The sequence below is a fragment of the Triticum urartu genome, chromosome 6A (genome assembly GCF_056163025.1).
Source record: "Triticum urartu cultivar PI428250 chromosome 6A, HENAU_Tu73, whole genome shotgun sequence".
In the NCBI taxonomy this organism is placed as follows: domain Eukaryota; kingdom Viridiplantae; phylum Streptophyta; class Magnoliopsida; order Poales; family Poaceae; genus Triticum; species Triticum urartu.
Window position 1 is genome coordinate 540,579,195 of NC_141878.1, and position 24,532 is coordinate 540,603,726.

A 24,532-nucleotide genomic window follows, 5' to 3' on the forward strand; every position below is an offset into this window, starting at 1 on the left:
CGGGTCTTGTTCGTTGAGAAAATCACGTTCCCGAAGGTTTCATTCCGTTTGGACTCCGTTTGATATTCCTTTTCTTCGAAACCCTAAAACAGGCAAAAAAACAACAATTCTAGGCTGGGCCTCCGGTTAATAGGTTAGTCCCAAAAATAATATAAAAGTGGATAATAAAGCCCAATAATGTCCAAAACAGTAGATAATATAGCATGGATTAATCAAAAATGATAGATACGTTGGAGACGTATCAATGATGGTGATGATTTCCCCCTCCCGGAGGGAAGTTTCCCCGGCAGAATAGCTCTGTCGGAGCCCTAGATTGGTTCCGCCAAGGTTCCGCCTCGTGGCGGCGGAGTTTTGTCCCGTAAGCTTGCTTCTGCTTTTTTTTCTCGGACGAAAGACTTCATATAGCAGAAGATGGGCACCGAAGGCCTACTAGGGGGGCACGCCCCCACCCTCGTGGCCAGGGTGTGGGGCTCCTTTGGTATTTTCTTTGCTCAGTATTTTTTATAAATTCCAAAAATGACTTTCGTGAAGTTTCAGGACTTTTGGAGTTGTGTAGAATAGGTCTCTAATGTTTGCTCCTTTTCCAGCCGAGAATTCCAGCTGCCAGCATTCTCCCTCTTCATGTAAACCTTGTAAAATAAGAGAGAATATGCATAAGTATTGTGACATAACGTGTAATAATAGCCCATAATGCGATAAATATCGATATAAAAGCATGATGCAAAATGGACGTATCAGCATTCTCCCTCTTTGTGTAAACCTTGCATATTATGAGGGAAAGGGCATTAGAATTACCCCAAAAAACACTATTATGCAATCAAACATAGTAAATAAAAGTAGGTAAACATAATGCAAGATGAACGTATCAAGGGCCACGATGGATCAACTCATTGGATGACCAATGCTTTCAATGATTTTCCTCACTTACTCATTATGCGATAGGATGATACACTTTCCATTATCTCAGCTCTAACACGTTCATTCCTCGCTCCAACATTTGCTATTTCCATGGATCTTAAGACAAACTACCAAATCCAACCTTATTTCTGTTAATGTGGATAGAAGTAGGATCCCTAAGATGTATTCCGCTTTGAAACATAACCAGCTCTGTATCATGAAAGTGATGGAACAAGTTGATATGAGTTGGTTGTTCCACTGATCACTTTAAAGGAGTATTTATTAAAATTTTGGCACATATCCCAACATATAGAATATGAGTGGACAACCATTGGTTTCTCTACCTCCAGGGTATATAAGGCTCCTGGTCATTTTGTTGTACCTTGGGAATTCCCTTGGCTTTAGATCTTGTTATCAGCAAAAACATCAAGTGTTATTGTGATTATTTCTCAATGACATGTCAAATGCTAGCAATATGCTGCAAAGAGTTCTTTTGTCCCTCTAGTTTATTGTGTCATGTGGGATAAGCAAGTCAAGGAGACTATAGATCATCCTTTTTTAGCAACAAGCTTGTTTAGACTTGATGGAAATATATGAGCCCTAGCATCAATTTACAGGAAAACTTCCATCATAGCTTGGTTACCCTAAAACAGAGTATGTCGGTACTATTTTATATGGAGGTTATTAGAAGAGTGGCACAAAGTGTGTGGCCATGTAGAAACAATTTTATCTTCCAAAAGAAACTCGGCCAAAATTAATTATATATATGTTGGAAAATTTTCGAAGACGATCTTGTGATTGTCAATGGAGCTAAGAGGAAGGCATGCTCAAATCTTCAAAGTTTTTTGGAGGATATCTTGTATTCAAACATGTATAGCTAATTTTATTGGCCTTCTTTTCTTCCACTCTCTTTACATAGATATTCTATAACATATAAAAACTATAGTATGTAATCCACCAATTATTAAATGACACAATCGTGTTTCATTTTCAACATTGAAATTTTATCAGTTTACATAATTAGTTTTGAGAAATATTGATTACGAAGTAGATGTACATACGTGCACACTCATACAACACTCAATGAAGGTATTGCTGGAATTGTGGAGTTTCAAGATTTACGAAGTCAATATACAAGTCCCGGTTGTCTTTCTTCCCCCTCTTGCGAGGTGACTATGGCAAAAAATTTCTTCCCATGCAGTAGATAGGCTGCTAGGACTATGTGTGCCACTCTAGCGGTCGGTGGTGATGAGGGAAATACTGGTGCCTCAACTCCGGCTAGTAGATAGATTAGGGGTTTTGTCCTGGCAGGGGCGGTGTTTGGACAGATGGTGGGGCTTCTTCTTTGAGTCTGCCGTCCGGGCTCTGATCCTCCTCAAGTTTGTCTGTCAGGGTGCAATAGCCGGCTCATCGGGGTTGCGAGTTAGGGTTTCTTGCCATGCATATGCGGCGATGAGTTTTTGCACCAGGTTCTTCAGATCGATTCAATGGTTCAATGACCAAGATTATGGCTTCACGGTGCAGGTCCTTGGGGACACGTGCACGAAAACTTTCCGTGTGTCATAAACAAGGTCAAGCCGGCTATGGTATGAGAGTGGCAATAACAACATGTCAGCGTCTCGTTTTGGCGGTTGGGTGGTGCAGAAATTTTGCCATAATTTTTGTTATGTTGGTTTTTTTAGACAAATTTTTATGGCTTCTTGGGGACAAATTTTTGGTGATGATGTGTACTTGGACCCTGATAAGTGCCACAAGTGTGGCACAAACACATGGCAATTCCGAACGTTTTTATGGCAAGTTTAGTGACGCGAGAATGACAACTTTTTTTCGGATGGCAAGTTTCATTTATTTTTTGGGTATGTTTTTTATGGCAACTTTATTTGTAACAAACATCAAAGACAGAGTGTTTCGTGTCACACGTGTGGCATTTATCATTTGGATCCTTTTTGCAAAAAGAAAAATACATATCTCGATAAAAGCATCTTGCGATTGGACCCATTGGACCCCCTTGACGGAGCCGGTAGAGCGGGGTACAAGTGTATGACCATCTCTACATGTCATAATTCTTTTAACCATGTACTAGGAGAGATGCATGTAATTTATAGTAATTTGCGAGTCAAATTCACATCCAAAGTTTGACAAAACACGATGAGTAACAGTCTCTTTTGCTCGTACCTTTGGATGCATCATTCCTGGACCAAAAAAATCAGCACTACTAGTACCCTGGCCAAATCACAGGAGAACTTTGCTCTGGACTCTACGACGGCGCACGGTGGCCATGTGTGCTGCTGCCCGGTTAGGATCTGGTGATTTTGCCACGGAGTATGATTTTGCCGTTTGACCCTTGTTTAGCCACGGACGCCACGTCCTTCAAGGCCTCTCCATAAACAATCGGCATGTTGTGTACGTATGCAACACACACGCACGCACCCTAGAGGATAGCAACTGTTCCGTCAGTCAATTTAGCTAGCCGTGGACCTAATGGCGCATCGGGCCAATCTGGACGAGTCGATGAAACCGAGCTGTTTTTTATCTGGAATCCTGCGGACGGTTCGATCATCGTACGACGGCATATCAGTCGCGGGAGCGCGCGCAGGTCCTGCTCCTGCCATGGCACGCATCAGACGGGGAGGTGCTGAATCATATTTATCCGCGTGTCTGTCGCGAGTTCACGACGACGAAGAGCCAAGATGATTCAGAAACCTCACAGGCAGATCCTAAGCGGAACCTGGAGGTTGACACTACGTCGGACATTAAGGTGCACGGAGTGACCAATCAAGCACGCGCACGCATGATCGAGGCGCTGTGACAGCCATTGTTGTACGTCCCTCGTTCTCTTCTGTCGTCCACTTTACACGGCGCTCTGTGGGTTTGGTGAAACGTGACCATAGACTGCTGCCCCCACCATTTCCGATTTAGCTGCGTCTTGCGGGCGGTTGCTGGAACGCCGGACCATGTGTCAGCCCCGCGCCCGCACCGTCGTCGCACGTGTCTGCCCACCGTGATGCAGCGTGTGGCGCTCAGGCGAAAGAAGGATGGTGCGGCCGGGGTGCAGCGGAGTGTAGTCGCGCGCCTGGGTGCACCGTGTAAACCTGGCAGGAAACGAAACTGGCGTGGGCCTACCGCGAGAGCTATATCTCGCTCAACGCGAGATGAAAGCTCGTCTCGCCTCAAGGGTTTTACTCTCCCCTAGTTTTTGGACCGGCCAATAGCTGGCGAACGTTTGGCATGAGGAGATGGCATTTGTGAAAGATGAGCAATGCTGCACCCACGTAATCTTACGTACAGACTCTACGTTTACGTCAAAAAAAAACGTACAAACTCTACGTAAAAGCTGACGTGGGGGTTGTTAATTGGGCCATGATTAGCAGCTGGGGCCCACCCCGGTTAAAATCAAGGGGGAGGAAAGAATTTTAGGGAAGGTTAAGTAAGCCTACGTAGGTGTAGGATTATTCGGTGAAAGATTTTGGTGGTAGTTTTAGTTGTAGAGGGGTGACAACTTTAGTTGTAGGGGTAGGTTTCATTTTGCGAAGGCATTTTTTTAACGAAAACTACCACTGTTACATCTCGATCAACAGGTTGTGAGCAGGTTCGCTAGGAACTTCCTCACAGAGAACATCGGCCAGTTAACATTACTGTTTTATTTTCATTGGCTGGCTTTTCATTCGCTACATCGTTGTGTCGTTCGTTGGCTTGGTCGGGTTTTCTTATATATTTTTTTATGTTTTTTCCCTTTTCTTTCTCTTTATATTTTTCTTTTCGGTTTCTTTGTTTCTTCATGTTTTTTGTTTGCTTTGCTTTTTCACCAGGTTTTTCGCTTCTTTCATGATTTTCACATGTTTTTCTTTGTTTTTGTTTTTCGCTATGATTTATTTGGTTCATTTGTATCTTTCTCGGGTTTTACCAGTTTTTTTATTTCTTTTCACTTTGGTTTCCATATTTCTTCATTTTTATTTGTTTTTTCTTGATTTCACAGTTTCCATTCTTTTTTATTATTCATTTTTTAGTTTTTATTGGTTTTCTCATTTCTCTTTGTTTCTTTGTCAGTTTCAATCGATTACTTTTTTGTTCAACACATGTCTACTTTTTCATTACACAATGTACAATTGTAGTGTACACGTGAAATATTTCGTTAATACACATTGAATTTTTCTTAATACATGTTTTATCTTATTTTTCAAAAGTTCTTGGTTTGAAAACATTTTAAATACATGGTCAAAAAAATTCTAAATACACTTTGAATATATATTTTAATGATAATAAACATTTTTTCACACAAAATGTACATTTTTTTATACATTAGGAACATTTTAATATAACCATTTGTCATTTTATAAATACAGAATTAACATTTTTAAGTATATGTTTTGGTATCTACATTTTTTATACATAATATACATTTTTCATACATATGAAATATATTTAATACACTTTAACATTTTTAAATACATAATTAACAATTTTTCATACACATTGCACATTTTTTGTATACACCTAAAAGCATTTTTTTACATGTTATACATTTTTCAAAAGCATGATTAATAAAATTTGGAATTATATGAATATTTGGAATGGTTGAACAGTTTTTCTAAAGTTTAATTACACATCAAAAAAAGTGAAAACAAAGGAAAAAATAAAAATATAAAGGATGAAAGTACAAGTATTGTACGATTCTTCTGGTGATGTACATTTATTTTCATAAGCAGAAGTAGAAGCCAAGAGAAGTGAAGCAACTAGAAAATAAGCAAAGAAGAAGAAAAATGATTCCAACGTTGAAACTTTTTTTTGACAATACACGGTGATGTACATTTTTTAAAATATACATTTTGGTGTCTACATTTTTTTCTTAATTACTTCCTCTTCTTTCCTATTTATAAAGGTTTGAGTTGGTTGTGACTTTACTCACCCATGCATTCTCCTCCTACTCGTAGGACCCACCGAATTAAAATAAACAGCATACGCTGGTACAAGAACCGGTATTGGAATCAACAACTTCTCTTTCCAGGACCACGACAGCAGCGAAGGCTGCTCCCTTCAACAAATCCACCGATCAGGATGGAGAAGAACGGAATGGAGCCAGCCTAAAGCTCATCGGCGGTGAGCTGGACCGGGCTCAGCTCAGACTGTACGGTGCTCCGGCGAGCCACAATAGGAAGCTCAGACTGAGTGACCGACCAGCCCTATGGTCCAGCCTGGTCAACTGGCTCACCGGCGACGCTGGTTACTGCCAGGTGGACCCAGGTTGCGGTGGCATCGGCATTGGGTACGTGGCCATGGAGGCAGAGCAACAAAGCGTCGGGACATCGGGGAGACGTGCTCAAGGTCGTGGAAGAGGAAAAGCAACCAACCGCGGTGGGCCCAATCGCTGCCGTGGACACCCTGAGCAGGAGCAGCATGGGAGGTCAATATAGGTTGATGCGGAGCATCCCAAGGTCATCTTCATGGACCTACCTACATCTTCCACGACAATGTTTTTTTAGTAAATGTTATTATTCATTTGCACTGTTTCTTTATAAAAAGGATGGAGCGGAGCAAACACCCTATAGGAAGATAATTGCATCTATCATTCTTGTAGTTGTTGGCGGGATTCAACTTGGTCCTAATGGTTGCAAAGTGCTTCAATATGGTCTTGGTACAAGAAAATACGTACTCAATATGGTCGCTGAGGTTCAAACAACAGTCCTGGCTCTATTTATATAGGTAACACGGCCAAGTCCGTATGAGGCCTATATGTCAATGGGCCAAGAATTAAAATAAAACAAGTACAATGGGTCAGCTTAGGCCACATCTGTATGAGGCCCATATATCAGCGGGACGAGAAATAAAATAAAATAAATATGACGGGGATGATTCTAAAAAAAAAAGTAGGACAGCGATTCAAACCCGCATGATCACTTGATCAGCACCATTGCTGGGCGAGATAGCCACCAGGCCAAGTGCCCGATCTTGTTTATAATGGGGATGCATTGTCTATTATATACATATCGCTGCCTTTAAAAAAATCGTGAATTTATAGAATGTCCATGGGTTTATTTAAACGTTCATCGAATCAAAAAATAAAATCATGATTCAAATATAAAAGTTAGTGTCTACAAAAAATGTCCATGATTTTTTAAAATATTCAAAACAATATTTGGGAATTTTCAGAAATATATTTCGAAAATTTAAAAAAATCCACTGATTGAAAAAAATATTCATGAATTCAAAAAATGATCCTCACAAATAAAAATTGTTTATGAATTTCAAAAGTTGATCACGAATTTCAAGAAATGTTCACTTATGCAAAAAAAATGTTGACGAGTTCAAAGAAACTTGTATGTAATTTTAAAAAAAGTTTGTGGATTCAAAAAATATTCATGATTTTATAAAAAGGCTCATGCATTTAGGATATGTTTGCAACTTCAAAAATGGTGAACATTCTTTCAGTTCGATGAACAAATTTTAAATTAGAAAAATATTCACCTTAATTTGTAAAATATATTCATGAATTCGAAAATATTCACAATTCCAAAAATTCTGTACGTAGTGGGTGCAGAGAGGGTACGCACCAGGTTGCTCGCGCCAAATAGGAGACCGCCAAAAAAATGAACACGAACAAGAAAAAAGAATACACATAAGACCGCTGGGCCGTAGCTTTAAAACAAAAACAAAAGACAGGCCCGTCCAGCCAAAACAAAAAGACTGTGTATACGTAGATAGATTTCTACCCCTTAAAAAACGTAAATAGATTTCTTATTTCTCAAAAAACATAAATATATTTCTTTTCACTCAAAAAATAAACCTAGATAGATTTCTTATGAAAAAGACTACATATATAAGAAGTGCATCTCCACAAATATCGCACGCACACACACTTGGTCTGGTGGTTAGCACGCGCTTCCCCGGCGCATAGGTTGCGGATTTGACCCCCCCCCCTCGGAAGCGCACATGTTGCGGGTTCGACCCCCCGCCCCCTCATCGCGCGCTTTTTTCTTCTATTTCTCATATATCTCGCTAACATATGGGTCCATTCTGACGAGCGGGGTCAGGCTGACGTGGCATACATCAGAAATACAAGATACGTATGCAACGTGTAGAGCCAGGACTGTTGTTTCAACCACAAAAACCGTATTGAGCACATGTTTTCTTGTACCAAGACCGTACTAAAAGCACTTTGCAACCACCAAGACCAAGTTGGACCTCGCTAGTGACTACAAGGATGATACATGCAATTATCTCCCTTTACGCTCTCACGATCTCGAGGGATAGAGCAGAGTGTAGCTATGCTACTTGTGAGTTGCGTTGTGATTTCCTCGAAGAGGGAAGAAGAATGCAATACAGTAGAGATAAGTATTTCCCCCACTTAAGAAGTAAGATTATTAATCCAGTAGGAGAACCCCACAAGACCTCATGAACAACACCTACACAAAAGAATAAATATTTGCATCCAACGGAAACAAGGGGTTGTCAATCTCTTGAATTTTATCAAAAATCAAATGCACCTTATATAAAGGAACGGAGGGAATATATCTGAAGGTCGGACTGCTGTTTGGCTTGGATCTGGACCAAAGGAAGTTTTAAACATTGCTTGGCGAGATTGTAATCCTTAATTCTAAGTAATGCAAGAGTTATTTTGCAAAAGGAAAAAAAGAACAACAATCAGATTTTTATTGAGCTTAAACAATATCAAAACAAATCTCCGTGAAAGAAGTCTAACCGAAAACTAAGTACATCATCCTTTTCACATGATGAAAAGGCCAGAGCAAGGGCTAGTCTTTTTCGAAGGAAATGTGGCCCTTGGGCCGTATTTCATTGATTAATCAGAGCGAAGAAAATGCTGTTATAGAGTTACAGAACAGTGGAGGCCATCTATGGCGATACTAGCTACATGCATCCCTGGTCTCAGGCGGAGCAATCACCTACAGCTTAGCAAACATACACACCCCTTCTCCAATCCATAAGGAGAACACGTAAACTCCGGTCGTACATAGATTGTAAGCTGGAGAGGCAAACATAGGCCAACACGTAGAAGATGGAGAGGCCTTGACCTTGGAATAGCCTGCCTAAAAGGACCCACAGCAACTTAATCAGCACACAGGAAAGGATCATCAAGACAGGTTCCTCCCAGCGTATATAAAGGCCAATGCCCCATCCCGCCGCCGCCTTGAGCTGCTCCGCGAGCCTTGCCGTCGCCATCGCCCTCCAAAACTTTGAGATTGAGATGGAAGCAAACGAAACAGCCGTGTCGATCGCGTATGGATTGTGTTCTGGGAGGGAGGGAGGGGGTTTGGAAGCCTTGCTAGCCCCCGATGTACGACTATTTATAGATTACATGCAAAAAGGCCTGGGCTGCTCGTTTTGGAAGCCGAAACGGCTCCGGATCCTAGACGAGCGCGCGCGCCCGACGCCGGATCTCCGGCTCCTACACGATTCCTGTCTTCAGTTGCTTGCTTCCTTCCTTTGTGCACTGCTGGCGCAGTTGAACCTCGTCCCTGCTCCACGCACCACGCCAGCTTCGCGGGGCTGACGTGATCCGGCAAGGGTCGTGTACACCGCCAGGCTATTTCTTGTAAAAAAAAATTGCGGGTGAATTTCTTGACAATTGACAGAAATCACCCCTATGAACGCACACATGCATACACACAAGGGTCGTGTACACAGAGTTACAATCCTTAGCAACGAGTTCGGAAATAAACAGGGGGATTGGTTAAGCCAGCACGCAGTGCTATTCCCAGATATATCATAGTTTGCTAAGCTATGTGCAACTCTATTCTGATCACAAGAAGTTTTTACCGGAACAAACACCCCATTATTCATTAAACCTTTAATCTCCGTCAAAGGTGACCATAGGTTGATTTGTCCAGAGACCCATTAGCAGGTGCGGCAAGAGCAACCGCACAATCCAATTGAAGCTGAACAGGGAGATTTGAACGATTGGATAGTAAGAATTACTTCCTCCATAATCGCATGTATTTCCACTTCTAGGGCCTCATTTCAATGGAAAATATATATGCCGATATGCCGCAAACAAGACAACTCTCCTATCATCATGTAAGATCTTTCTTTAACATAGTACAATCGAAGTCGCTCATATACACTCACCTCTATGAACATAAACACACACACCCTATCCTTATAAGCACCTTGAGAGACCGAGCCGGCACATCATCTTGAGATTGAGAAGTCCCTGCAGATGCCTCCGTAGTCGATTGAAACGTCTTCTCCCACTGAACGCATCGCTGGACGACCTGAAATAAATTTACAAAAATACGAGCACCAAAGTTCAAGTCTGGGACTTGAACTCTGGTGAGGAGGTGCCTTTTGCAAAGGTCATTTTCACCTTCTCTCATGGTGACCAGTGGCAATGAAGTATGCGCGCCACTTGTTGCAGTATGGAAGTTTTTTTCATAGATTTTTTCAAAATAATTTATCTCTTGAACCGAGCGTTCAAATTATGAACCATTTTCATTGTTCAATTTCTCGCGTCAAGATCTTCGAAACTAATAGGTTTCGACGATTTTTTAATGAAAAAAATAAAAAAAAGGAATCGAAACAAATGAAAACCGAGAGCCAAAAAAATGAAAACCAGGGAAGAAATAAAAAACTGGAAAAATGTGGAACCCGAAACGCACTTGTGTTTTTACTTTTTTTTACTTTTTTGGGAAGCATATCTATGCTTTTCTCTTTCGGAAAGCACAGTTGTGCCTCTCGCAGAAGTATAGGTTGTGTTTTTCCCTATTTGGGAGTTGCTTCTCGTGGAAGCACATATTGTGTTTTTTCTTTTCTTTTTGGGAAGCATAACTTTTTTTTACTGAAAGCACAACTATACTTTTCAATTTCGTGAAGCACAGTTCTTCTTCTAGCATAACCTTTTCGGGAAGCACGGTTGTACTTTTCGGGAAGCAAGTTTGATCTAGCAAATTGCAAGCAATATTTTGTTATTGTACCAATTGTGTACGTTTTGTGATGGTATGCTCTCTTCCAGGTTGCCAAGGTTAAGCCACATACCTCCGGCAGATATATGGAGTCTTGGTTGCACAGTTTTGGAGATGCTGACCGCCAAAGTTCCATACCCTGATATGGAATGGATGCGTATTCTGTCACCTTAGTTTTCTGAAACAGCATCTAACTTTTAAATACTGCAAGACATGTAATTTGAATGCGCTGGTATACTGGAGCTGCATACTAAGCTAAATTTTAAAAATTGAAAGATCAAGGGCTATCTTCCTAGGGGGAGGCGACTATGAATTCCATGACATTTGTATGCGCAAGTATCATAATGTATAGTGGGCACCCCCAAAAAATCTGCCGCTATATTGTTGTTGTCTATTTTGATGTATTTATTAGGGAAATTAGAAATGCATAGATACAAGTAGCAGACCCATTTCCCCGCAAAAGAAAGTAGCGAACCCATTCCCTGTATTTGGATCTTGTGGTTTTCTTAATATCAGAGTTGTGTATTGTTATTGTTTGTGATGCAATCTTCTCTCCTGCCATGTAGACACATGCTTTGCTCAAAATTGGTAGGGGAATACCACCAAAAATTCTCAATACGTTATTAGAAGATGCCCGGGATTTCATAGCAAAGTGTGTTCAAGCAAACTAAAAGGACCGGCCATCTGCTGCTCAGCTGTTGGAGCACCCTTTTGTGAAGAGACCACTGCAATATTAAGGCGTGCGATGTACATATTGCACGATACCCAAAGAACTGAAGATACAATAAATTTCTAATCTACTATTGGTTCTTTTCCTCTTATGTTCTCATGGACGCAAGCAAAGCAGTAGCCTCTATAGATGTTTGATCCTTTTCATCTTACTCCAAATACAGCTGCTCACTCACTCTGTGATTAAGGCATTGCCCCAAACAGCAGCCGTGTACAAGGAGACTATTTCTGCCTTTCTGGTGTCGCTCATTTCTAACATTTTTTTTCTTTTCAAAACCAACCTATGGAGAAGGCCTTTTTGTTTCTCTTGTAGCGCAAACCAGGGAAATGCTTGTTTGGGTGTATCTTTTTGTTTGCACCATGTTCTCTTCTTACCTATATAGGCGAGAAAAAAAAAGTGCACAGATAAAGATATGTATATTCTCTCCCTCTTGCCTTTGAAAGAGGAGTAGGTGAGCACTGAGCACAAGTGAATATATGATCTTCTGACTGCAATGTATGGAAGTAATTACTGTTATTGCTTTTGACAGGGATATGGGAGCAAGTAGGTGAGACATTACGGGTGATATAATGGAAGAAAAATGAAGTAGTAGTCCAATATTTCCACAGTAACACCAACGTTATCAGTTCAGGAGCTTGTGTTATTCTTCACCTTCCAGAAATTCAGTGTCCATGTTTGATTGAGCTGATCACACATACATCACGAGATGATCATACGATGTAAGCCCTGTGGGCTTGCTTCTGAAGATTTTTTTTCAAGAATCCGCAAAGTTATGTATTATTCATTGATTGATATATAGAAGTTACATCCACATGGTACACGGGGGCTACTCGGGAAGAAAGTTGTCCAATCCAAGCGCGCCACCCCTGTACCAAAGGCGAGCATCGTTCTTGATGAGCTGAAGTAGGACGTGTATGGAGGACTGCAAGCCATCGAAAACACAGCCGTTCCGGTGCTTTCCAGAGGTGCCATGCAACCAAGAGGAGCAAGGATGCTAGTCCTTTTCTACACGAGGAAGGCACCGCCGAGCAGGCATCGATCCACCACTCGTACAACATGGCGTCAGGGTGTGGCGGCAGAGCAGTAGATCGGAACCAGGAAAGGACTTGGTACCATAGCTGGCGGGAGAATGAGCAGCCGACGAGATGGTGGTAACAGAGTAGGCACCGGGGTTACTGGTGTCGCTTCATCACCTGTGTTACTGGCTTGCTGCGCATGTTGGATGCCTCTCCCGACACTGTACATGTAACGGGAGTCATAATGACCGTAGAACTGCAAATACAACAGATTTCTAATCAACCGTTGGCTCTTTTCGTCTTATGTTGTCGTGGATGGGCAAGCAAAGCAGTAGTCTGTACAAACGCTCGAAACGCAGAACATGGTGACTACTGAAAGCCTCCAGTCTTCAATGCTCACTCACGGCCTCACGCCCTGCCATCTCATGGCTGAGCAGGTCAAGCATGTCCAACACCTCCCCAGCCTGCGGATGAGACCAATGGCCGCAGACAAACTCATGCACGTCGCCGTCGATCTCCACAGCACTGCGGCCTGGCCTCTTCTTCACCCCCCGGGCTTTCATCAGGCCCCTGACCTTACCGGCCCCATCCCATTTCCCGACGGCGGCGTAGATGTTCGACAGCAGCACGTAGTTCGAGTCGCCGCCAGGGTCCTGCTCGAGGAGGTACTGCATCAGCTGCTCGGCCATGTCCACGTCTCCGTGAATCCGGCAGCCCGCGAGCAGGGCTCCAAGCACCACCTCGTTCGGCCGCATCGGCATGGTCGCCACCACGCTCATGGCCTCGTCCAGGCGCCCGGCCCGGCCGAGCAGGTCGACCACGCACCCGTAATGCTCCATCCTTGCTTTGATGCCGTGCTCTTCCCTCATGGCGTCATAGTACCTCAGCCCCTCGTCGGTGAGACCAGCACGGCTGCAGGCCGTGAGGACGCCCGTGAACGTCACAGCGTCTGGCTTGAACCCCTTTCTCCGCATTGCCTCAAAATGCTCGATGGCGTCCGTGCACCGTCCGTTGGCTGCGAACCCGACGATCATCGAGTTCCAGGAGACCACCGTCCGCTTCTTCATGCCGTCAAACACCTGCCGTGCAAACTCCACCTTACCGTACCGGGCATACATGTCAATCAGCGAGTTGGCGATGCGGATGTTGCCCTCCAGCCTCTCCCTGGTCATGAACCGGTGCACCCACATACCTAGGCCGAGCGCGCCGACCTCGGCGCACGCGGAGATGGCAGCTACCAGCGTGACGTAGTCTGGCATGACGCCATCCAGCAGCATGGCATGGAAGCAGTAGGTCGCCTTGTCGTGGCGCCCGTTCTTGACGCACCCGTCGATGAGCGCCGTCCAGGAGACCTTATCCGGGTCCGGCATTCCGTCGAACACCTCGCGCGCGGCGGCAACGAGGCCGTTGCGCATGAGGCCAGTTATCATGGTATTGTAGGTGACCACGGACCTGACGGGCATGGAGCCGAACAACTGGAGGGCGTGGTGGGGGAGGCGGGACGCGAGGTAGAACCGCGCGAGGCAGGTGCAGAGGAGGAGGTGGCCCGGGAAGAGCTTGATGGCGAGGGCGTGGAGCGATATCGCGAGGGGCCGGGCGAGCGGGGACGAGGGGGCGCCGGCGCAGGCGGAGAGGACGGTGAGAAGGGTGACGTCGTTGGGCGCAGGCGCGGCGGGGGAGGAGAGCATGGCGGAGAGCGCGGCGGCCGTCGACGGCAGGTCGCCCTCCCGCGCCGGGCGCGCGATGGCGGCCGTCCACGAGACCACGTCTCGCGGCGGCGTGTGGCGGCGTGGCTTTGGGGTGGCGCGCTGCGCTGGTCGAGGGAGACTGAGAAATGGAGAGGCGGCCGCTGCCATGGCCGAGAAGCTTTCGGCTGGAAGAGTAGAAGCAGACCAAAGTCTGAAGACTGCTGTCGATGTACCTGAATTCCTCTCCTTCTGAGGCTGACGCTTAATCCGTCAGATACTTCAGCTGGTACGGAAAAATGGGGAGAAAAATGGGCCAGATTTACAAACATAGGAGATCCATGAAGGAGGTGGTAAAGGTTTTCTCAATGCTAAGATAGCTCGCCTTAATATATTTCAGTTATAATGAGTTTGCAAGAAAACTAAAGCGCGTTTTGCTATGGGCAAGTTGCTCACAAATGAAAACGGCAAAGACATCACTCAATTTCCCAAATACGAAAACGAGACGCAACGCCGAGATAGAAATGTTAGAGCATCTCCAACAGGCACCGGTCGCGTCGCGCGTAAAAAACAAATTTGCCGCGCGCGCATCGTCTAGTTTGACGCGGCGCGCAGCGCTGGCTCCAGCAGCCGCGCTAAAATGCAGCGCGCGCGCCGCTGAACATTTTCAACATAATAAAATTTCACACAAACAAGTTGATGAAGAAAAGTTCATGCCTACAAGTTTAAAATCATGCCCACAAGTTCATCCAACCAACTTCGAAATGCAAATCAAGTTCAATACACAAATGAAAAACACATCATTCCTCGTCCTCATCTTCAGAAGACGGTTCTTCCGCCTCCGAAGATGAATCTTCCTCCCTCTCTTCATCGCGCACCGCATCACGTAAAGCTCCGACGGTGTTGGCAAGATCTTCAACGGCATCTTTATGGGAATGTGTGCGAGGAGGCACATCGAAAGACATTCCGCCCATGGCGGCCGGAGGTGCACCCATGCCTCCCATGAGAAAAGCAAAACTCATGCCTCCCATGATGGCCATAGCGTCGGGGGGTGCTCCAAAGCCACCCAAGCCACCCATGGCGCCGAAGCCAACGCCACCCATGGCGCCGAGGCCACCGCCACCCATTGCACGAACCATGGCTCTTTTTTGGTCAAGACTTCTTCACGGGCTAAATTGACATACTCCTTTTGCGTCACATTGAGGTTAGATGTGTCCAAGAAGAACAAGTGCTTCTCCCATTCCAACAATTTAGTACGCTCCTCATTGCTCACCTTCCTCTCCTCCAAAGCCACCTTTCTCTCTTCGGCCGCCACCCTCCTCTCCTCGGCCGCGGCATCTTGGTTCCTTGCCATTTTCCTCACCTCGTTGACTTCTTTTCTTGCCTTCACAATTGCTTCCATAGCATTTTGAGCTCATCATCTCCTTTCCTCTTCTTCTTTTCGGTTTTGTCTTTCTTGCACCCATCCGGTCGCTTTGGCTTCGAGTATGAAACCGAGTTGGGTGTGGGGCTTCTCTTGCCGTCATCACTTGATGCATCATCCTCCTCATCATCATCATCCAACTTAATTGTTCGCTTCCGTTTGTTGCTCAAATGCAAATCATCCAAATCTTCACGCTTCTTCCATTTCTCATCATCCTTCAACACTTCATAGCAATGAGGCAAAGTAAATATCCTTCCTTTCTTGATCTTTCCCTTCTTGGTTTTCCTCTCCTCTTCTTTGAACAAGTTTTGCGCAATGTTGTACTACATGAAAACAAAGCAAGTTAGCACCAACAACAAGTATGATGAACATGTATGAAATGCCACTTACTCTATCGTCCTCATTTGTGCCACTTGGGTTCAATTTGTCAACCGCCTTTTGACAGGCCGCCCACCTTTGACAATCCGAGTTGATTGTCGACCACCGGGACCTAAGTGATCGGTCAGTGCGGTCAATTCCACTCACGTTGCGAACATCAAAGTGTTCCTTCATCTGAAGCCAATAAGCATCTCTACTTTGATCACCTCCAACGGATGGATCCCTCGACACTTGCAACCAAGTATTGCATAGTAAGATGTCATCGGCGTTGCTGTAATTGCCTGCTCTTCCTTTCGGTGCGTCGACAATGCCCTCACCCTCCTCGTCCACCTCGAACTCATGGTTTTCGAAATGCATGTCATTGGTTTGAGACCAATGCGAATTGTTGGACCCAACACCCATCGTTGACATGTATGCATCATCATTGAGACTACAAATCTTTTTTGCACAATGCAAATAAGCTATCTATATGTGAATGCATTCAAAAAATAACAAAAAAAATGAAAAGTTAGAATTTTTTACCTTGGAGGCATTTCGTCGAACATGTTGTGCGCGTCGGACGCCGGCTCAACGAGTGAGCTCGCCGGCGCTTCGGCAGCTCGCCTTAATATATTTCAGTTATAATGAGTTTGCAACAAAACTAAAGCGTGTTTTGCTATGGGCAAGTTGCTCACAAATGAAAACAGCAAAGACATCACTCAATTTCCTAAATACGAAGACGAGACGCAACGCCGATGTAGAAATGTTAGAGCATCTCCAACAGGCGCCGGTCGCGCCGCGCGCAAAAAACAGATTTGCCGCGCGCGCATCGCCTGGTTTGACGCGGCGCACAGCGCTGGCTCCAGCAGCCGCGCTAAAATGCAGCGCGCGCCGCTCCAACAGCGCGCAAAAATGCAGCGCGCGCGACTCGCCGGCGCATTGCATATGGCATTTTCAACACAAAATGATGAACATTTTCAACACAATAAAATTCCACACAAACAAGTTGACGAAGAAAAGTTCATGCCCACAAGTTTAAAATCATGCCCACAAGTTCATCCAACCAAGTTCAAAATGCAAATCAAGTTCAATACACAAATGAAAGACACATCATTCCTCGTCCTCGTCTTCGTCCTCGTCCTCATCTTCGGAAGACGGTTCTTCCGCCTACGAAGATGAATCTTCCTCCCTCTCTTCATCGCGCACCGCATCACGTGAAGCTCCGACGGTGTTGGCAAGATCTTCAACGGTATCTTCATGGGAATGTGTGCGAGGAGGCACATTGAAAGACATTCTGCCTGAAAGTGCGTTATATCGACTAGAGGGGGGGTGAATAGGCGATTTTTATGAAAGTCTTCAAAATGTGGAAGTTTCGAAGACAAACGATAGAAATAAACCTATTACCATGCAGCGAAAGGTAGACTACACTAGGCAAACCATAGTCAAGTATTCAATGGAGTGAGAGCACAATGACTAATAGCAGCAATGTAGTAAGGATCAGATAGGAAGATATTATGAAGCCAAACAGAACACGCAGTCACTCAGTGAAGACAAAAGATAGTGCAATCATACAATGACTTCACAAGGAGTAACAGTAAGTAAAGGGAAGGGAAGGATGAAACCAGTGACTCGTTGAAGACAATGATTTGTTGGACCAGTTCCAGTTGCTGTGACAACTGTACGTCTGGTTGGGGCGGCTAGGTATTTAAACCTGAGGACACACAGTCCCGGACACCCAGTCCTGAACACGCAACTCAGGACACCCAGTCCTCACCGTATTCCCCTTGAGCTAAGGTCACACAGACCTCGCCCAATCACTCTGGTAAGTCTTCAAGGTAGACTCCCAAACCTTCACAGACTTCGTTCACCGGCGATCCACAATGTCTCTTGGATGCTCAGAACGCGATGCCTAACCGGCTGGAGGATTCACAGTCCTCAAGTGTAATAAGTCTTCATATCACACAGACAAGAAGACTTAAGTGATGCCTAACTCTCTTTGGCTCTGGGTGGTTAGGGCTTTATCCTCGCAAGGAATTCTCTCTCAAAGGCTTCGAGGTGGGTTGCTCTCAAACGACAAAAGCCGTACTCTAACTCTGAGCAGCCAACCGTTTATGGTTGTAGGGGGTGGGCTATTTATAGCCACTAGGCAACCCGACCTGATTTGTCCGAAATGACCCTGGGTCACTAAGGAACTGACACGTGTTCCAACGGTCAGATTTCAAACTCACACGGTAACTTTACTTGGGCTACAAGCAAAGCTGACTTGTCCGACTCTGGACAAGATTCGCTCTCATAGTCTTCACTCGAAGACATAGGTTTTGGTTAAGCATCACTTCAGTCATTTTGACTGGTTCTCTTGGACCCCACTTAACAGTACGGTGGTTCCTATGACTCAACAAAGAAGAAAAAGAACTATGAAAGATCTAAGTCTTCGAGCTCCATAGGCTTCATGCGATGTCTTCTCTTGTCATAGTCTTCAATGTGAATATCTTCATATACCACCTTTGACATCAATGTCTTCATACATTTTTAGGGGTCATCTCTGGTAGGAAAACTGAATCAATGAGGGACTTCTACCTGTGTTATCCTGCAATTCTCACAAACACATTAGTCCCTCAACTAGGTTTGTCGTCAATACTCCAAAACCAACTAGGGGTGGCACTAGATGCACTTACACCGCCCATGGCGGCCGGAGGTGCACCCATGCCTCCCATGAGAAAAGCAAAACTCATGCCTCCCATGGTGGCCATAGCATCGGGGGGGTGCTCCAAAGCCACCCATGCCACCCATGGCGCCGAAGCCACCGCCACCCATGGCGCCGAGGCCAACGCGCCACCCATGGCGCTGAGGCCAACGCCACCCATGGCGCCTATGCCACCGCCACCCATGGCGCCGAGGCCACCGCCACCCATTGCACGAACCATGGCTCTTTTTTGGATCAAGACTTCTTCACGGGCTAGATTGACATACTCCTTTTGCGTCACATTGAGGTTAGATGTGTCCAAGAAGAGCAAGTGCTTCTCCCATTCCAACAATTTAGTACGCTCCTCATTGCTCACCTTCCTCTCCTCCAAAGCCACCTTTCTATCTTCGGCCGCCACCCTCCTCTCCTCGGCCGCCAACCTCCTCTCCTCGGCCGCCAACCTCCTCTCCTCGGCCGCGGCATCTTGGTTCCTTGCCATTTTCCTCACCTCGTTGACTTCTTTTCTTGCCTTCACAATTGCTTCCATAGCATTTTTGAGCTCATCATCTCCTTTCCTCTTCTTCTTTTCGGTTTTGTCTTTCTTGCACCCATCCGGTCGCTTTGGCTTCGAGTATGAAACCGAGTTGGGTGTGGGGCTTCTCTTGCCGTCATCACTTGATGCATCATCCTCCTCATCATCATCATCCAACTTAATTGTTCGCTTCCGTTTGTTGCTCAAATGCAAATCATCCAAATCTTCACGCTTCTTCCATTTCTCATCATCCTTCAACACTTCATAGCAATGAGGCAAAGTAAATATCCTTCCTTTCTTGATCTTTCCCTTCTTGGTTTTCCTCTCCTCTTCTTTGAACAAGTTTTGCGCAATGTTGTACTACATGAAAACAAAGCAAGTTAGCACCAACAACAAGTATGATGAACATGTATGAAATGCCACTTACTCTATCGTCCTCATTTGTGCCACTTGGGTTCAACTTGTCAACCGCCTTTTGACAGGCCGCCCACCTTTGACAACCCAAGTTGATTGTCGACCACCGGGACCTAAGTGATCGGTCGGTGCGGTCAATTCCACTCATGTTGCGAACATCAAAGTGTAACTTCATCCGAAGCCAATAAGCATCTCTACTTTGATCACCTCCAACGGATGGATCCCTCGACACTTGCAACCAAGTATTGCATAGTAAGATGTCATCGGCGTTGTTGTAATTGCCCGCTCTTCCTTTCGGTGCGTCGACAATGTCCTCACCCTCCTCGTCCACCTCGAACTCATGGTTTTCGAAATGCATGTCATTGGTTTGAGACCAATGCGAATTGTTGGACCCAACACCCATCGTTGACATGTATGCATCATCATTGAGACTACAATTTTTTTTGCACAATGCAAATAAGCTATCTATATGTGAATGCATTCAAAAAATAACAAAAAAATGAAAAGTTAGAATTTTTTTTACCTTGGAGGCATTTTGTCGAACATGTTGTGCGCGCCAGACGCCGGCTCAATGAGTGAGCTTGCCGGCGCTTCGGCAGCCGCCGCGCCCGTCGCACTCCCCGCAAGCTTCTTCCTCCTCGCCTTGGAGGTGCTGGAGCCGTCCGCCGCCTTGTTTTTCTTCGCCGATGTCTTGCCCTTCTTTGGCCGCGCCGCATTTATGGAGCTTTGAGGAGGAGGGGGCGGCGGCTCGGGCCGGCGCCGGTGCGACGCCACCCGTGATGTCTACCACACAACCTTCTTCTTGTAGACGTAGTTGGGCCTCCAAGTGCAGAGGTTTGTAGGATAGTAGCAAATTTCCCTCAAGTGGATGACCTAAGGTTTATCAATCCGTGGGAGGCGTAGGATGAAGATGGTCTCTCTCAAGCAACCCTGCAACCAAATAACAAAGAGTCTCTTGTGTCCCCAACACACCCAATACAATGGTAAATTGTATAGGTGCACTAGTTCGGCGAAGAGATGGTGATACAAGTGCAATATGGATGGTAGATAAAGGTATTTGTAATCTGAAAAATATAAAAACAGCAAAGTAACTAATGATAAAAGTGAGCGTAAACAGTATTGCAATGCTAGGAAACAAGGCCTAGGGTTCATACTTTCACTAGTGTAAGTTCCCTCAACAATACTAACATAATTGGATCACATAACTATCCCTCAACATGCAACAAAGAGTCACTCCAAAGTCACTAATAGCGGAGAACGAACGAAGAGATTATGGTAGGGTACGAAACCACCTCAAAGTTATTCTTTCCAATCAATCCGTTGGGCTATTCCTATAAGTGTCACAAACAGCCCTAGAGTTCGTACTAGAATAACACCTTAAGACACAAATCAACCAAAACCCTAATGTCACCTAGATACTCCAATGTCACCTCAAGTATCCGTGGGTATGATTATACGATATGCATCACACAATCTCAGATTCATCTATTCAACCAACACATAGAACCTCAAAGAGAGCCCCAAAGTTTCTACCGGAGAATCACGACGAAAACGTGTGCCAACCCCTATGCATAGGTTCATGGGCGGAACCCGCAAGTTGATCACCAAAACATACATCAAGTGAATCACGTGATATCCCATTGTCACCACAGATATCCACGGCAAGACATACATCAAGTGTTCTCAAATCTTTAAAGACTCAATCCGATAATATAACTTCAAAGGGGAAACTCAATTCATTACAAGAGAGAAGAGGGGGAGGAGAAACATAAGATCCAACTATAATAGCAAAGCTCGCGATACATCAAGATCGTGCCAAATCAAGAACACGGGAGAGAGAGATCAAACACATAGCTAATGGTACATACCCTCAGCCCCGAGGGAGAACTACTCCCTCCTCATCATGGAGAGCACCGGGATGATGAAGATGGCCACCGGAGAGGGATTCCCCCCTCCGGCAGGGTGCCGGAACGGGTCTAGATTGGTTTTCGGTGGCTACGGAGGCTTCTGGCGGCGGAACTCCCGATCTATTGTGCTCTCCGATGTTTTTAGGGTATATGGAGATATATAGGTGGAAGAAGTACGTTAGGGGGGCCACGAGGGGCTCACGAGGGTGGAGGGCGCGCCCCCTGCCTCGTGACCTCCTCGCAGATCCCCCGACGTGCACTCCAAGTCTTCTGGGCTTCTTTCCTTCCAAAAATGAGTTCCGTGAAGTTTCAGGTCAATTGGACTCCGTTTGATTTTCCTTTTCTTCGAAACCCTAAAACAGGGTAAAAACAGAAACTGGCACTGGGCTCTGGGTTAATAGGTTAGTCCCCAAAATAATATAAAATGTAAAATAAAGCCCAATATTGCCCAAAACAGTAGATAATATAGCATGGAGCAATCAAAAAGTATAGATACGTTGGAGACGTATCAAGCATCCCCAAGCTTAATTCCTGCTCGTCCTCGAGTAGGTAAATGATAAAAAGATAATTTTTGATGTGGAATGCTAGTTGGCATAATTTCAATGTAATTCTTCTTACTTGTGATATGAATATTCAGATCCAAAAGATTCAAGACAAAAGTTCATATTGACATAAAGATAATAATACTTCAAGCATACTGATAAAGCAATTATGTTTTCTCAAAATATTATGGCCAAAGAAAGCTATCCCTACAAAATCATATAGTCTGGCTATGCTCCATCTTCACCACACAAAATATTTAAATCATGCACAACCCCGATGACAAGCCAAGCAATTGTTTCATACTTTTGATGTTCTCAAACTTTTTCAATCTTCACGCAATACATGAGCGTGAGCCATGGACATAGCACTATAGGTGGAATAGAATGGTGGTTGTGGAGAAGACAAAAAGGAGAAGATAGTCTCACATCAACTAGGCGTATCAATGGGCTATGGAGATGCCCATCAATAGATATCAATGTGAGTGAGTAGGGATTGTCATGCAACGGATGCACTAGAGCTATAAATGTATGAAAGCTCAACAAAATATACTAGTGGGTGTGCATCCAACTCGCTTGCTCACGAAGACCTAGGGCATTTTGAGGAAGCCCATCATTGGAATATACAAGCCAAGTTCTATAATGAAAGATTCCCACAAGTATATGAAAGTGACAACATAGGAGACTCTCTATCATGAAGATCATGGTGCTACTTTGAAGCACAAGTGTGGTAAAAGGATAGTAGCATTGTCCCTTCTCTCTTTTTCTCTCATTTTTTTATTTTTTTATTTGGGCCTTTTCTCTTTTTTATGGCCTCTTTTCTTTCTTTTTTTATTTGGGCTTCTTTGGCCTCTTTTCTTTCTTTTTTTTTATTTAGGCTTCTTTGGCCTCTTTTATTTATTTTTCGTCCGGAGTCTCATCCCGACTTGTGGGGGAATCATAGTCTCCATCATCCTTTCCTCACTGGGACAATGCTCTAATAATGATGATCATCACACTTTTATTTACTTACAACTCAAGAATTACAACTCGATACTTAGAACAAGATATGACTCTATATGAATGCCTCCGGCGGTGTACCGGGATGTGCAATGACTCATGAGTGACATGTATGAAAGAATTATCAATGGTGGCTTTGCCACAAATACGATGTCAACTACATGATCATGCTAAGCAATATGACAATGATGAAGCGTGTCATAATAAATGGAACGGTGGAAAGTTGCATGGCAATATATCTCGGAATGGCTATGGAAATGCCATAATAGGTAGGTATGGTGGCTGTTTTGAGGAAGGTATATGGTGGGTGTATGGTACCGGTGAAAGTTGCGCGGTACTAGAGAGGCTAGCAATGGTGGAAGGGTGAGAGTGCGTATAATCCATGGACTCAACATTAGTCATAAAGAACTCACATACTTATTGCAAAAATCTATTAGTTATCGAAACAAAGTACTACGCACATGCTCCTAGGGGGATAGATTGGTAGGAAAAGACCATCGCTCGTCCCCGACCGCCACTCATAAGGAAGGCAATCAATAAATAAATCATGCTCCGACTTCATCACATAACGGTTCACCATACGTGCATGCTACGGGAATCACAAACTTCAACACAAGTATTTATCAAATTCATAACTACTTAACTAGCATGAATCTAATATTACAATCCTCATATCTCAAAACAATCATCAAGTATCAAACTTCTCTTAGTATTTAACACACTCATAAGAGAATTTTATTATTCTTGAATACCTAGCATATTAGGATTTTAAGCAAATTACCATGCTATTAAGACTCTCAAAATAATCTAAGTGAAGCATGAGAGTTCATCTATTTATTCAAAATAAAACTACCACGATGCTCTAAAAGATATAAGTGAAGCACTAGAGCAAATGACAAACTACTCCGAAAGATATAAGTGAAGATCAATGAGTAGTCGAATAATTATGCAACTATGTGAAGACTCTCTAACATTTAATAATTTCAGATCTTGGTATTCTATTCAAACAGCAAGAAAAGCAAAATAAAATGACATTCTAAGAATGGCAAACATCATGTGAAGAAGCAAAAACTTAGGATCAACCGAAACTAACCGATAATTGTTGAAGAAGAAAGGTGGGATGCCAACCGGGGCATCCCCAAGCTTAGATGCTTGAGAATTCTTGAAATATTATCTTGGGATGCCTTGGGCATCCCTAAGCTTGAGCTTTTGTGTCTCCTTAATTCCTCTCATATCACGGTCTCCCTAAATCTCAAAAGCTTCATCCACACAAAACTCAACAAGGACTCGTGAGATAAGTTAGTATAAACCATTGCAAAAACCTTATCATACTGTACTGTAGCAAATCACTAAAATTATTATTCAACATTGCATAATAAATGCCTATGCATATTTAATACTCCTATCCTCAAATAAAATCATTAAAGAAGCAAACA

General features: G+C 44.2%; 1 protein-coding gene across 1 annotated transcript; it reads right to left on the reverse strand.

The window, feature by feature from the left end:
* Positions 1-12,829: 12,829 nt before the first annotated feature.
* Positions 12,830-14,505, reverse strand: LOC125514806 (pentatricopeptide repeat-containing protein At1g05750, chloroplastic-like). Its single transcript, XM_048680161.2, has one exon. The coding sequence runs from the start codon at positions 14,411-14,413 to the stop codon at positions 12,947-12,949; it is 1,467 nt and encodes a 488-aa protein (XP_048536118.2). The 5' UTR covers positions 14,414-14,505; the 3' UTR covers positions 12,830-12,946.
* Between the last annotated feature and the right edge of the window lie 10,027 nt (positions 14,506-24,532).

Coding starts and splice junctions, on each gene's coding strand:
- LOC125514806 (XM_048680161.2), bottom strand. CDS start 14,413: ATGGCAGCGGCCGCCTCTCCATTTCTCAGTCTCCCTCGACCAGCGCAG.